General features: G+C 37.1%; 1 protein-coding gene across 1 annotated transcript in view; it reads right to left on the reverse strand.

Moving 5' to 3' along the window:
- Positions 1–436: 436 nt before the first annotated feature.
- Positions 437–15358, reverse strand: part of LOC102691208 (transmembrane protein 164) — a 50845-nt gene continuing 35923 nt past the window's right edge. Inside the window, exons 5-6 of the mRNA XM_006632617.3 lie at positions 2568–2668; positions 437–1895 (exon numbers count right to left, since the gene is read on the reverse strand). Of these exons, the coding sequence (XP_006632680.1) occupies positions 1689–1895; positions 2568–2668 (308 nt within the window). The 3' untranslated portion in view covers positions 437–1688. The remainder of the gene's footprint in view (positions 1896–2567; positions 2669–15358) is intronic.

Genomic DNA, 15358 nt, shown 5'->3' on the forward strand with positions numbered 1-15358 from the left:
TTAGAAACAACAGGATGTTCGTCCAGTGCTAAATTATATATAAGGATATTTCAACATTAGCCCTTCTAGTCCTGTCAATTGTTGGATTTTAATGTGATAAGCTAATTAGTCTATTGATGAATGTTTCATTTCAAGGAATTATGAAGCTGACAATTATGACAGTAATGAAATAAAAGAGCATTACAAAATGTTCAGCTCTTGCCTAGTTCAGAGAAAGTGAAAATGACAGTTCTTTTAATTGTTTTTCAAGGTTGCATATGAAGAAATATAAAGAAAAGACCTCTGGGAAATCATCATCATCTGGGAAGCATATAAAAGCTTTTAGAATTTCAATTCAAGTGAAAACAGTGTGTTCTTCAGCAAGGCCATCAGAATGAGTTGATGAGCAGAGGGCAGGCTTTGGTAAAGGAAGAAGTGTAAACAGAACTGCACCATATTAGAAAAAAAATCAAAACACCACATTTTAATAGCATTTCATTACAGCAGCATACAGATTCACTTGATGTACAAACAAAATGCCATCTTAATTTTTTTTTTGTAAACAAGCTGTATATACTGTTCCACTAGCAAAATCTCTTACCCTTTTCAAAAGATTTGTTTTAAAAATACCAAATGGAGAACAGGTATTATGTTCACAATGTATTAAAAAGAAAATTGGAGAGCCCTGAGTTTGACCTTTGACACTTTTAACTTGGGATTTTGGTCTGGTTGAACACTCAAGTAAATGCAGCTTTCAATGGGCTGAAATAACAGCTCAATGGCAGTGGATTCAGTCACTTCTCCTTTTTTACATCCATTTCCTTTCAAAGACAGTAGTAGAAATAACTGGATGTGCTTTCTTCCACCTTGGCTTTTGCAATTACTTCATTAAATCAACATTTTCACTTCCTTGGTCAAAATAAGTCTTTTCCAGGAATGTAGCAGTTGTTTTATTTGAAGTGACCTGTGAACCTTATGTGTGACATTGAGAACCAGGTCAGGACATTGGTGACCTATTAGGGAAACTCAGCTGCAGACAGGCTGCTTCACGGCCATTCATTAAAATCAGCAAGCCTTCAAACTCTCTCAGTAAATAAGATTATCTAATACAGTACATATAAAACAACTTCTTGTCAACACTAAATGTTACAGACATCTCATTTTGTACAAATTTCAAAAACTGGCTCTGACAGCATTTCCTTTTTTTCTTCCTTTCATTTTTTTTAAATAACTCCAATAGACAAGCTGGACAAAGAGCATTATTTACAGTAACAAAAATGCAATTATATATATATCGCCTAAAAGCTAGGTTGGCCCCCTTTTCATTGCCTGGTACAAGAAACTAATAAATCATAGGCTTCCTGAGATGTGAGGAGCCATTTCTTTTGTCTTCAATGAAATTCACTAAAGGAAACAAAAACTGCACAGTCGGTTCCTATTTAATCCCTTTTTCTATTGGATTAAAAATACCTGCCTTACTATTGCACCACCCACCATTCCTACAAACCCCACGTAAAACAAGTACATCTTCAAGTGTCACACCTGTGTTTGTCCACTACAACACTACAGGCATTTACGCATTAACTTTATTGATCCTGAAATAAATTAGAAATAAATAAGAACTAAAGTAGTATGGTAGAATTCAAATAAATAAACAGAGATCGACGGTTAAATGGTGGTTTTTTGTTTTCCTGTTTGCAGCTGATCGCTCAGTCAACTTTCTTTGTTCGCAGTCGGGCCAAGTCCAGGATGTACTTGCAGGTGGGGACAGCAGTGTAGAACAGAAGAGTGAGCAGTTTGCCGTGCGCCATCGTCAGCAGGGTCTGGTGGCCGGTTGCCCACACACGGTACCAGGGCCCATAGAAAGGATCCGACACCGCTGGGCACAGCATGTTGTTGAGATTCACCTCTGTGACCTGCAGGTGACACCAGAAGCGTCTGGATTAGACTGTGAGAGATACTGGACTTTCTACAACTCCGAAGGGACAAAAGCAAAACGGTTTCCAGCATTAAAGCATTCTGTCACAGCTTACCATTTTCCAACATAATTATTCTATTCCAGCATCATTTCATTTTGAAAGATCTCAGCCTATTAACTGAAACAACATGGCTTGATCATTTTTACAGACATCAATTATTCACGGTCTAAAAGGTTTTTGTGTCAAACATTAGATTACAGCTCTGACATGGAGGTAATATACCGTGTAGCAGATCCTCCAGTCAGGATGTATTGTGGAGGACCTACTGTTCATACATTCACCGTATTACTTTCTATTCATGGGAAATTAAGAGTTTAGGTTGGAACAACCCAATATAAATTTCCCTAACCTTCCTGATTTTGGTTTGTCTACCTACAGCTATTTTCTAGTTATTGTGTCTTATTCAATTCCTGGTTTGGCCTGAGGTCTAGACTTAACCTTGGTTATTAGACTCTGACACAGTAATCATCTTTCCATGTTGGACATTCATGGAGAGCACTAAGCATCTGAATTTTTTTTGCAAGCCAAGTCTGTTGCTGAGTTTTAAGGGACATTTGTGCTAGGTTGGAGTATGATGGCTAAGTGTTCTAAATTGATCAATGGTCTTACCAGTCCCAGTGCCTGAAGAAAGGTGAAATGATAGAAGAACAGGATGCCAGTGGAGAGAAGAGCCCACCAGAAATCCCCCAAAGGCTCTGGCGTGTAGACACCTGTAAGAGATTAAAGCACATGCATATACAGTATGAATGTGTATTTATAGGTACATACTGAGCCAGCAAATATACACAAACATACTCTCATGTGTCACAAGTATAAACTCAAAGCTTTCAGTGGTCTCAGTAGTTTTTATTAAGGTAATTGTCTTTGTGTCCTATACACAAAATCCCCATACCTTTGCTGCAACCAGGGAGTTTTCACATAACCAGCCTCTCCTGGGAATTATATATGCTTGTATTCAAAGCACTTTGGCACTTTATTTTTCTATGGGGATTAAATTACCCAAGTGTGTGGAATATAGGGCTCAAAGTTGTCATTGAGGACACTGCCTTAAAAACACACACACAAAGCAAAAGTAAAACTATTACCCTAGACCAAAGAAAGAGTATTATTTAAATTTCAAACATCTAACAAAAGGAACAAATATTTAATATGTCATTCTTCTGTCTTCCACTCAGTGTCTCTCATACCTCATGCTTTGCAGCTACACATTATGAATGCAGGGATGATAAAACAGGGAAATATTAATGTGACAGATAATGGCGATAGACTAGAAAAACAGTGGATGGAAAGCAATGGAGAATATTCTGTAAAATTGTTCTCTATTTCTTCTGCACTTTTTACACTCATTGTTACATGCAAACATTCCAATTTGTAAAACACTGTTTCACTGTCTGCCCAGTATTCATTTGGAGAAAGCTTTTATCTCAACAATTCATGAGTAGGGATACAGAATAAAAATAATGCAAGATCATACAGCTGTATTTTACAAAATTACTCTATCAACAAGTATATCTGAAAAATATTACATATATACTACATACAATACCACAACAGCTTCAATTATGTGATTTCCAGTACTGTGTATAAATTAAATCATGTATAGTTTATTGACATATAAAAATTTTAATGCACTGATATGGATTCAGATCTGACTGATTTTTTCACACCTTTTATTTTCCAAGTTTCAGACTTTTGTTAACCAAGGATTTGATCAACTCCAAATTTCCATTGATGGCAGAGACACTGATATGACATGTGATATGTGAAAAATATTTCAAAATCTTCCTTTTAGGAAACTATTTGAGTAAACAGATTTAATTGTTACTACAATAGTTTTTTATGTCCACATCACATCATAAAAGTTTTATTGAGATACGGCCTGTTTTGCAAACCGCTCTTGTTCAAATACAGTTTGGCAAGTTAACTCAAAACTTGTTAGGCTTCAAGGATATTGAAGTAACAGAATACAATTTAAATATATTGAAATGGGGTTCCTGTATAGACATACTGTAGAGATAGCTGCTTGCCTTCCATTTTCTTCCCAAACAAAATATTTTGCAGCTACTGCTAGGGCAAATAAATCCAAAATCCACAGGTATCATCTTGGGCAAAATACAAATAAAATATAGTACAATGGTCCTCCTATGTGAAACTAGATGGCTTCCTGTCTATGTTGGCCATTTTTATCATTGTATTTTGAACATTAAAACTGCCTGTATGAATGAACAATTGGTTCAAAAATTGAACAGTCATCCTGGATAATTGACTATAACATACGCATGGTTCCAGTTGAGAGGAGACCATTTGGCCCATTTAGCCAATTTGGTGGGAAATAACAGGTAATAGATCCAAAGATCTCATCCACCTATTTCTTGAAGGAAGCCAGGGTATTGTTTTCAAATACATGGCTGGGTAACTTGTTGCATACTCCCACCACCCTTTGTGTAAAATTGCCTCCTGTTTTATTAAATGCTTTTCCAGTTTCCACTTGTGTCCTCCGCTTTGTGTTTCATTGTTTACCCTGAGAAAGTCAATGAATGTGAGGAGGTGCAATGACAAAACATTGCACCAAGATCAACCTAGTGCCCTGAGCTGCATTTTCAAAAACATGTCAAACTTTTACTATTTCAGAAGGACTAAACCATGTATTTAAAACTTCATCAGCGTGGCTCAGCATTAGATGTTGTGAAAAATTTGAAATTAACTGCAACATCAGAGTGATTTTCACTATGGGCTAGTTTGTTCTGTTATCCGATGAAAAGCCCAAAGAACTGTAAAACAATAAAAAAAACAAAGGTCGTGGGAATTCAGGAGAAACTAGCAGTAGTAAAGCAGCATCAAGGACACTAGTTCACTAGAAATTGAGTGATTAAAAGATTTCTAAAAAATGCTTTCCAATAGCCATAAAACACAAATTCACTTTTCCAGTTTCTAACTGTTCATGTGTTACATTACTACAGTATTGTCTACAGATCTTTATTTCAACCAGTCAAATTCTGACTAAAACATTGATAACGTCCTTAGCAATTCTATTTCTTCCCCTGCAGCATCAATGTAGACTTCATCTTTTGCCAAACTGACAAATTGCATTGCTCAAGGGTTCCAAAGCTATATACAGTAGTGTCTCAACATTCAAGGGTTTGTCACAGAGAACAATTGTGAACAGCCAAATTTGCAAATAATCAAATCCACCCCTATAACATTGCATAATATAATTTAATATAGTATACAGTACAGTATGTATGGTTAAAATACATAAGTAACATTCTCTTATATGATAATTAAAGTACTAATGCACTGGCTTTATGTCAATTAAAATAACTAAAACACACAACAGTAATCACAATCTTATAGTAATCATTTAAAGTAAACAACATGAATCCCTTCTCTGCGTCCAGCAGATGCCTGAACTTTCTCAGTCTTCCCTGCTCCATGTTTAGTATGCCCCACTGTAATGGAAAGGGCAATAAGGGCAAAAGGGCGAGCCTTTGTTACAATACAAAAACAAGACCACACTGAGATATGGATGCTGAGTAGAAGGCAGGGGAGAGGGAGAAGCTCATTCATTTGCTAGATTTACCTCACGATTCCAATCTGTTGCGCAAATAATTTGAAAGGTTTGCTTATTTGAAAGGTGCGTTTTGGCTCAGTTTCATCCCCCATTGTTCTTCTTCTACACAAAACACCCTCTTCCAGAATGAATTGCAAAAAAGTGAATTTGCTAATGTAAGATTCTACTGTATATTATTTCAATATGACTTTCTGCTACCATGCTCAGCCAATAGGATGTTTCTTTCCATATAAGGCATGCTTTGTGTGTGACTATACATACTGCATTGATAATCTCAACAGTTGTATCTGCAAGTGTTACTCTGAGTTGAGTATACTTCTTAACCAAAAACACCCACTAATTGTACCGGGAGCTTTATTTAATTGTTGTACGTGGGTAGCAACATCCTTTAAACATCAGCATTACTTTTAAAATTGACAAGGTTAGCGAAAACTTATTTTTTTTAAATGATCAGTTGCATTGACTTACTGTAAGTAGTGTGGACATTTAAAATGTATATTAATACATTACCTCTTAAACACAACTTTAAAGGTTACTTTTGAAAAAATAACTTTCCCCCTAACACTGGTTATAGGACCTACAGTAAAGTACTTTGCAACCTCAGAGGTTTTAGGTTTTGATTCACACTCCAGTGGAATTTTTAAACACTGATTAAAAACTCACTGACTACTAAATTCTTGGATTTTCATAACTGGTTTAACAGAATTCTAATTTAAGGTTTACAACTGATTATTCCCAATATGCTACCCATGTTTTTGGATATATACTGTACAGTTCTCTTGAAAGATATTGGGACAACAAAGTCAAAACTGTTATTTTTGCTTTACAGGTACACAAGTGTTATTTGTGATTATTACATCAATATGAATGATAATTAAAGTATATGTTTTATTATATGATGTCAATGATGAGTTAATGAGGGCAGCAGCAGAATATGTTATGATGCTTGCAGAAACATTTTGTCTGTTTATGTAGAAGAAAAGGTCGGTACAATAGTACAGTGGTTAGCACTGCTGGGGCACTGGGTTCGATTCAGGACCTGGAGTGCTATCTGCATGGAGTTAGCGGAAAAAAAGCGGAAAAGGTTAGACTACTCAAGTAAATCACCAGATTTAAATCCAATTGAGCATACATTTTACATGCTGGAAAAAAAAAGGCAGAACTCCCCAAAAACAAGCAGGAAAGTGGTTACAGCAAAGCCTTGGTGAAGTATCTCAAAATATTACATAAAGATTTTAGTGAGCTCAGTGGGTCACAGACTTCATGCAGCTAGTTTGGAGGGATATGCAACCTAATATTTTTATAGTCTGTAATTTACTTAATCACATGTTTCCCCATACTTTCAGAGCAGTCATGTGAAATCACTACATAGAACACAAAGTATTGTATTGTATTTGACATTCATATTAATCGCAAAAATCACAATGACAAATTCCTTGACTATCAAGCACAGAACAGTTTTGACTACTGTTCTCATATTTTGGAGGGCATTTCATATGACAAATACTGGTGATCAAGTGGAAACAACTTAAAAAACCAACAAATTGAAATAAACGGATTTAAAATGTCCCCATAATTTTTAGTTATTTTAAAAGAATTTACGGTTTGGAGAAAGACTCCAAGCAAATACCCTAGCAGAACACTTCACATACAGGGGGACACTCTGATCTCATCATTGAATTTACAATGAAAAGTCAGGAGCATATAACACATTTATTAAAACATTTAAAAAATCTATCCTCATTAGGTATATAACTACCTTCTCAGGTGGGTAGCTATCCACCTGAACTACTACAGCCTACACCTGCTGTGACCCACTATGTCTTCCTCCAAATCTTTTTCTAGATCTCATCATACCTTTTCTTCCTCCCTGGGCCACTTGCCCCCTTCTCTCACTAAACAAACATTCCATCTCTTCACAGCTATCTGTTCCAAGACCAGGCTTTCTAACCACCTTCTATTCCTTTACAGATGTTGTCAACATGATATAATCCCTAAAGAATTTTGCCTGAAATTTAATACCTTTTCTTTTGATTCTGATACCACCCAGAGTAACATTCAGAGACTTCTAAAACAATTTTCTAGGAAACTAATGCTTTCTACCATTTTCTCCCTGAAAAAACAGATTATCCTTTCTGACAACAACATGAAAGAGGCTAAGGAATTTTTATGGTAGATAGCTTCACATTATCTTCCTTTTACAACTAACCTCATTATATCTCTCAACTCTAAACTCTACCAGTTTCTCACTACAGAGAAGGACAAAAAACTCAGTCATCTTCTACACCCCAAACACCTTCACTAATCCTAATCTTGTTGTCACTATACCTTCTGATCTTTCCCTTTCACAGGATGAGTGATCCCTCCTCAGGAAAGGCCTCAGTTTTGTACCAGTTCCCAGGAAGCTTGACATCCCCCAGACCAATGTCGACCTTAATCGTTTGTACTGCAGGACCCATCTCAGAGCACAATTTGCTGACAATTCCTCTTCACAGGCAGCTAATAATCCGGTTATTGATGTTATTAACAACATTAATCCCAAACAGAGCTGTTGGACTCCCCCCTCTGGCTGTTTTCCACCAGTCGATTATTCCATTAACCAATGCACCAGTCAAGCTCCCAAGACACTCTATACCCAATAAACACAGGTCCAACCTCACCCAAGGAGAAATTCAGGCGCTCCAGTCTCTCCGCAACAGAGATGATATCATCATCAAACCAGCGGACAAAGGAGGTGCTGTTGTGGTGTGGCGTAAGGACCTATATATCTTTGAAGCCTCTAGACAACTAACTGACACTTCTGCCTACCTCCCTCTCCAACAGGACCATACCACTGACTATCAAAAGGAAGTGGTATCCACCATCTCCCTTCTTATCAGCAGTAAGGAGCTCCCCCAGGAGGCAAACCGTCTCATTATTGAACATCCGCAGGTATCTCAATTTTACCTCCTCCCCAAAATCCACAAATCGGACACCCCTGGACGCCTCATTGTATCAGCAAGCAACTGTCTGACTACTTACATCTCGGCCTTTCTCGACAGCCTCATGAGACCGCTGGTTGAAGGTCTTCCCTCATACATCAAGGATACCAACCACGCGCTCCAACTTTTTAATGATTTCCAATTTCAGGGAACATCACATCTCTTTACACCGTCATTCCCTATAATGACGGCCTTACAGCCCTCAAGTACACGCTGGACAAACACACAGTGCTTGATCCACCCACCCACACCCTGGTACACCCTGCAGAATTGGTCCTCACACTGAATGCATTCTCATTTACCAACAGGTGAGTGGAGTTGCCATGGGCACCAGAATGGGACCCAGCTATGCCAATATTTTTGTCGGCTGGGTAGAAGAACACTTCTTTGCTTCCTACACATGTCCCTGACCTCTACAAGCGATACATTGACGACTGCGTCGGTGTCGCCACATGCTCCAATGACAAGCTTGAGTGCATCATTTCACCAACTTCCACCCGTCCCTCAAATATACGGTTAACATATCTTCCACTACTCTTCTGTTTCTAGACGTCAACTTCTCCATCAACTAACCCCGACTCTCCACTTCGGTTTATTACAAATCCATGGATTCACACAACTATCTCCTGTTTAGCTCATTTCACCCCAAACACACTAAAAACTCTCTCTCTTTTTCGCGGTTCCTTCGGCTACAACGATTAAACAGCGACAACATCGACTTCCAGAACCAAGCCCTCAAAATATACTCCTTTTTCATCAACTGAGGATACCCCAGCAGTGTTACTGACAGTGCCCTTGCCCGAGCCAAAAAAAACCCTCGGACCAATAACTCAATCAGGAACCCCCACCATTACAACCGCATTCCTATGGTGCTTCCCTACCACCCCAACACTCTTCCTATCCCCAGGACTATTAACGACAACTTTTCCATCCTACAGGATGATCCCTCTATCGGGGCCCTCTTTTCTGACCGCCCCATCATCTCATATCGCCGACCACCTAATCTGCGCAACCTTCTTGTTAACAGCTCCCTTGACCGCCCTCAGCAACCATCCACACCAGGCACTTTCCCTTGCAACAGAGCTCACTGTATCACCTGCAAGTACACATCTAACACCACACTCATTCAAGGCTCCTCAGGATATTTCCGGATCACCTAGATAGCATCCTGTACCTCCAGCAACCTTATTTACTGTATCTCTTGCAGTAAATGCCCAGCCATCTACATCGGAGAAACAGGAAGGAGACTCGGAGACCGCTTCAGAGAACATGTTAGGGCTGTGAAGATTAAAGATCTCTCCAAGCCCATTGTTTCCCATTTCACCTCTGACGGCCATGACCACTCTAATCTCTCCGTCTGTGTTCTCAAAGATGGTTTTCCGAACTCATACTTTAGAAAGACTACAGAAACCAAAATGATCCTGCAGCTAGGATCACACCTTCTAAATTTCTTCTAAATTTTCTCCATTCATTGGAGGTTTCATTTAACACCACTCTACACCTATTCTGACTTCACACCTCTTGATTGGCCTCTCTTTCTGTCTTCTGCTCCCGCCTCTCACTCCTCCTCTCTCCCAGCCTTTGTTCTTCCGCTACATTACCTTTGCTTACTGCCTTGTCTTTCTCACACCAGAAGAAGGTTCCACGGCCGAAATGTGTTTTCTTTCTTCTTTTTTTCAGCATGGAATAAACCTATTACTTGTTCCTTTGCAAACTACCTTCTCTATTATTTCTCATACAATTAATCTAGTTACTCCAAAATGATAGGAAAAGTTGATCTCGCACAATATAAGGTTTTCAAAACTCTGTAGTACTCATTAAAGAAATGTAAGTCATGATTTAGAAAATAGTTGTTTTTTAAGAATAACTAAGCTTCCTTACATCAGGAAGGGAAAGATGGGGCAATTGTTTGATGCAATAATATTTACAAAATATTTACTAATCCTGCTCTACTGATCTATTTATTTCTTTAAATATCCAAATAAATTTGCTTATGTTGATATAATGAGTCATACTACTGAACAATGCAGTAGTAAGCATAAAAGAAAATAAAACTTAAATTTTTCATTCAAAATACTATTTCACTTAAATAGTTAATAATTAATTTAATAATCCACTTTGTGGATTTGGGTGGTAGTATTTCATTAATGCATTTTATTGATATTCAGCATAATAAAGCACCTTTAAGATGAGGTTACAGATAAACAGTAATTCTGTGATGTTTTATAAAGGCACTTAAAGTGTAAAACACAAGATTTATTTTTCATAGTCTAGCTAAATTGTAAGTAATTGATAACAGTGAAGCAATATTATCATCTGGTTTCTTGCAAAGGATGATAATGTGCCCTTTTACTTGCTAACAAGATAACGGAGATAATTAAAATAAACTGCTTTATTAAAAAGTAAAGATTAAATTTTACTTTATCAATGTTAGTTTTGTGAATAATTGTATTTACTGCTGACCATATTTGTGCGCATGGTAATTGTTTCTGTTATTATCTTTAGAATAAGTCCTGAGGTAAACATAGAAAGAACAGAAAGGTTAATATAATTACTGGTACATCTTAGTACCTCATAGACTTGTATAAATCAATTTTAAAAACTAATTGCACTTTGGGAATGGAATGAATTATCCTGTTAATCCTCATTTGGTGGTTTCTGATTACTGTGGTAACACATTATAATATATTAGTTACTGTAAGCTAGGAAATATGGAAAAGGAGCCACTCTGGGTTGTGAATTATTTTTATTGCTCTTTGAGGTTCATTTGTATCTCACATGTTACAGCTTCAGGATGTACTGTTCTAATTTTTTCTGTTACAAAGAGCTAAAAGTAGGCGTGTCATGGCTAGCAAGATTGGTCTACCTTAATAACTCTTAAGAATCAATCTGTACTAGTGTGAGTGAGTTAATCTTTTGTTCATTGTTCTGGGATTTTACAGTGGTGCTTATACACTCAGAGATACCTTCACACCTAGGCTGCCATATGTGTTGATTTAACCTCAAAGATTCCAAGGTAAGATGTTAGCTTTATTTGCTTGAATTTGTATAACACATGGACACTCAAAGGACTCCAAAGCTTCACATATAGGGGATCACCCACTTTACACCCATAATGACCCTGCAATGTCACCACAGTTCAGGTATTAAACTTAGCAACTGCTTCCCCAACCCAATTCAATCAAGGGGGACTTTAGTTAGCTCATATTGTATAATACCAGACTGGAATTTAACCAGGCTACTGGGATGTTGAAAAGTGCCATGGAATATTTAATGATCAAACAGTCAAGACCTTGGTCTGACATCTTATCTGAAGAACAGCACCACAAACAGCACTACATCCCTTAGTCAGCAAACTGGAAAGCTGTTTTTTTGTTTTGAAAAAGTTCTGGTCCAGAGGTAAGAATTACTAATCTTGCAGAGGGAAATTTTTCTTGGAGCACTCACACCCCAGTACTGACCAGGCTTAGCTTCTTAAATTTGACAAGATCCAGCTACAAAGTGGTGATACTGCTGACTTTCCTAAAGATTATATTTATTACTTTCAGATTGAACATTGATAATTACAGTATAAAGTTACAGATCTTAAGCTCCTAATATTTTTTATTGCTTTTAATAAACTATTAAACCACTTCCAGAAACTGAATTTAGATTATTATAGAACAAAAATACAATTCATAACTAATTTTTAATAGTAATTAGAAGAAAACATCCAACAAGGGATCAAACTTGAATTCTTTAAATTATGAAGCAATACTGAAAGAGCCACTGCCTTGTACAATACTGATAGAGCAACCTTTATCATGTGCAATACTGAAAGAGCTATCTTTTACAATGCACAATACTAACAGAGCTTTCTACTGCCTTGTGTAATACCGTACCGATAGTGCTATCTTTTACCATGTGCAATACTGTCAGAGCTATCTTCTGCCATGTGCAATACTGATAGTGCAGTCTTTTATCACATGCAATACAGACAAAGCTATCTACTGCCATGTGCAATACTGATAGTGCAGTCTTTTCACATGCAATACAGACAAAGCTATCTTTTACCCTGTGCAATACTAACAGAGCTTTCTACTGCCTTGTGTAATACTGGTAATGCTATTTTTTACCATGTGCAATACTGTCAGAGCTATCTTCTGCCATGTGCAATACTGATAGTGCAGTCTTTTCACATGCAATACAGACAAAGCTATATTTTACCCTGTGCAATACTAACAGAGCTTTCTACTGCCTTGTGTAATACTGGTAATGCTATCTTCTGCCATGTGCAATACTGATAGTGCAGTCTTATATCACATGCAATACAGACAAAGCTATCTACTGCCATGTGCAATACTGATAGTGCAGTCGTTTCACATGCAATACAGACAAAGCTATTTTTTACCCTGTGCAATACTAACAGAGCTTTCTACTGCCTTGTGTAATACTGGTAATGCTATCTTTTACCATGTGCAATACTGTCAGGGCTATCTTCTGCCATGTGCAATACTGATAGTGCAGTCTTTTATCACATGCAATACAGACAAAGCTATCTACTGCCATGTGCAATACTGATAGTGCAGTCTTTTCACATGCAATACAGACAAAGCTATCTTTTACCCTGTGCAATACTAACAGAGCTTTCTACTGCCTTGTGTAATACTGGTAATGCTATCTTTTACCATGTGCAATACTGTCAGGGCTATCTTCTGCCATGTGCAATACTGATAGAGCTATCTATTGCCATGTGCAATACTGATAGTACTATACTTTATCATGTGCAATACTGACAGAGCTATCTACTGCCATGAGCAACATCTCCCACTCACTTAAAAGAAGGTGTATCTGTGATCAAATTGTCAAAGTCATCAAAGTCCGTGTATAGTTACTAATAATCAGAAAATCTGTGATGATTTAGATTTAGGAAAAAATGTTCATGGTGTATACTTGGTTCCCTTTGTTTTTTTGTGAGCACAACAATAGCACACCAAAATAAGTATTCATATTTAACTAGCTCCTATACAAAGCACCATCCAAAATGCATGTACTGTAGGAGTTGAGTCTGTTGAATTTTACAACAATCTGTGACTTTGGATATGTACCAGTACTACCCGTAGCAAGGGAACATCATAGGTAGAAAGATGTACTTTCTGTTCTCTGCCTTAAATGCTTCTTAATTTCTGGTAAGTCCTTAGTGCCTTTTTTTACTGCTAGACCTCAAGCAGTCCACTAAGCTGGCTCTGCAAACAGTTTTTAGGAATCTGAATGTCAGCCAAAACTCTTGTGTTAACTCAGCAGTTTGTAATCAAGCAGACAGGACACTGAATTTGTGTTTTGTACTCTGGGATAACTTTCTAAAGTTGTAATTTATAAAGCATTTTATTAAGTTAAATAAATGCTTTTTATGTCTGTCACTACAAAAGCACCTTCTGTGTCACCCTGATGTACTGTACGCCTTTATTTAGCTTACTTCATATTTGAAGTACTTCTACATTTTTTCTCATGCTTACCTGCACAATCACACTTGTTTAATACTTGGAAGCAGTTAATTCCAGTAATAATACAGTATATAGCAGTGAAAATAATAATGAATCTTCCTTAAAGTTTATTCTAATACATTAATGGCAAACACCATGAGTTTCATTTTCCATTTCTTAGGCCTTTATTTTCCATAATTATGTATGAGTAGCCCTTTAATGACAACTTGCGGTGGTTAATGTTTCTAAAATATATTTAATGCATCTGAGATCGATACTTAATCACTAGAAGAGAGAAACAAATGCAACCTATCATGCTGTACAAAATAACTGCTCACTGCAATATAGCTTGCCACACCTACTAAATCAGATAACTCCCTATGGTACAGCACTTACTAAAAGGATGGGTAAAATCTATTAACTAGTGCCTCTTTTTCAATAATCAAGACAAACAGGACATTAAATTCCATATAAATGTCTGCTATAATTGTCACAGAAATGAAACATCAGGCAGTCCCAAATATATACGGCTATTAACATAACAAAATCATTCCTTTATGGTGACCTACAGCCGCATATTTAACATAATAAGTAGATACATAAAATAGAAAAGAAAATACAGTGAATCACAAATTATGATGATAAAAATACAGAAACAAGTACAGTTGGTTAATGGTAGGGTAAATAAATGCACTGGGTAGAAGAGGAACAGGTGAAAAGGAGATAACAACATTCAGGACAGCAACAACATGCCTTTCCTTTGTGTCCAAAATAACCAACGTCACTGCAACGAGACTTGGTTCTAGGTTTGGGTTATTAAGCCCACTGTACATGTGTATTTTTGTCCATGTGTCCATCCATTTATTTTCTAACTGCTTCTTCCAATTCAGGGTCGCAAGGGAGCCAGAGCCTATCCCAGCCGGCAATGGGTTCAAGGCAGGGTGCAGTATACCTTGGAAAGGACACCGGTCACACTCACACTAGGGCCAATTTTCTAAGAAGCCAATTATCCTACCAGTATGTCTTTGGACTGTAGGAGGAAACCAGAGCACCCAGAGGAAACCCATGCGTATCCTTTACAAATATGCAAAGAACAGTGTGTCACTCTGTATCAATCAATCGTAACAATATTAGCAAGTCTTAATATTTTCTATATTTTACTTATCTTATTTTACTTAGTGATAGCTATTCTTATTTTAGAAAACTGTTTTCTGTGGCAGTATTAGATTTTCTCTGGTAGTTTCCCCATATAAAGAGTTCTTTATCTTAATAAAAGATTGAAAATCAAAATGTCATTAATATTGCAGTTGATGTGCATATAGTAAACTATTAAGTACACTCAAATAACTCAGCCCTAATATTCAAACTTGACTTTCTCCTAGGTTT

The sequence above is a fragment of the Lepisosteus oculatus genome, chromosome 8 (assembly GCF_040954835.1).
Source record: "Lepisosteus oculatus isolate fLepOcu1 chromosome 8, fLepOcu1.hap2, whole genome shotgun sequence".
Classification (NCBI taxonomy): domain Eukaryota; kingdom Metazoa; phylum Chordata; class Actinopteri; order Semionotiformes; family Lepisosteidae; genus Lepisosteus; species Lepisosteus oculatus.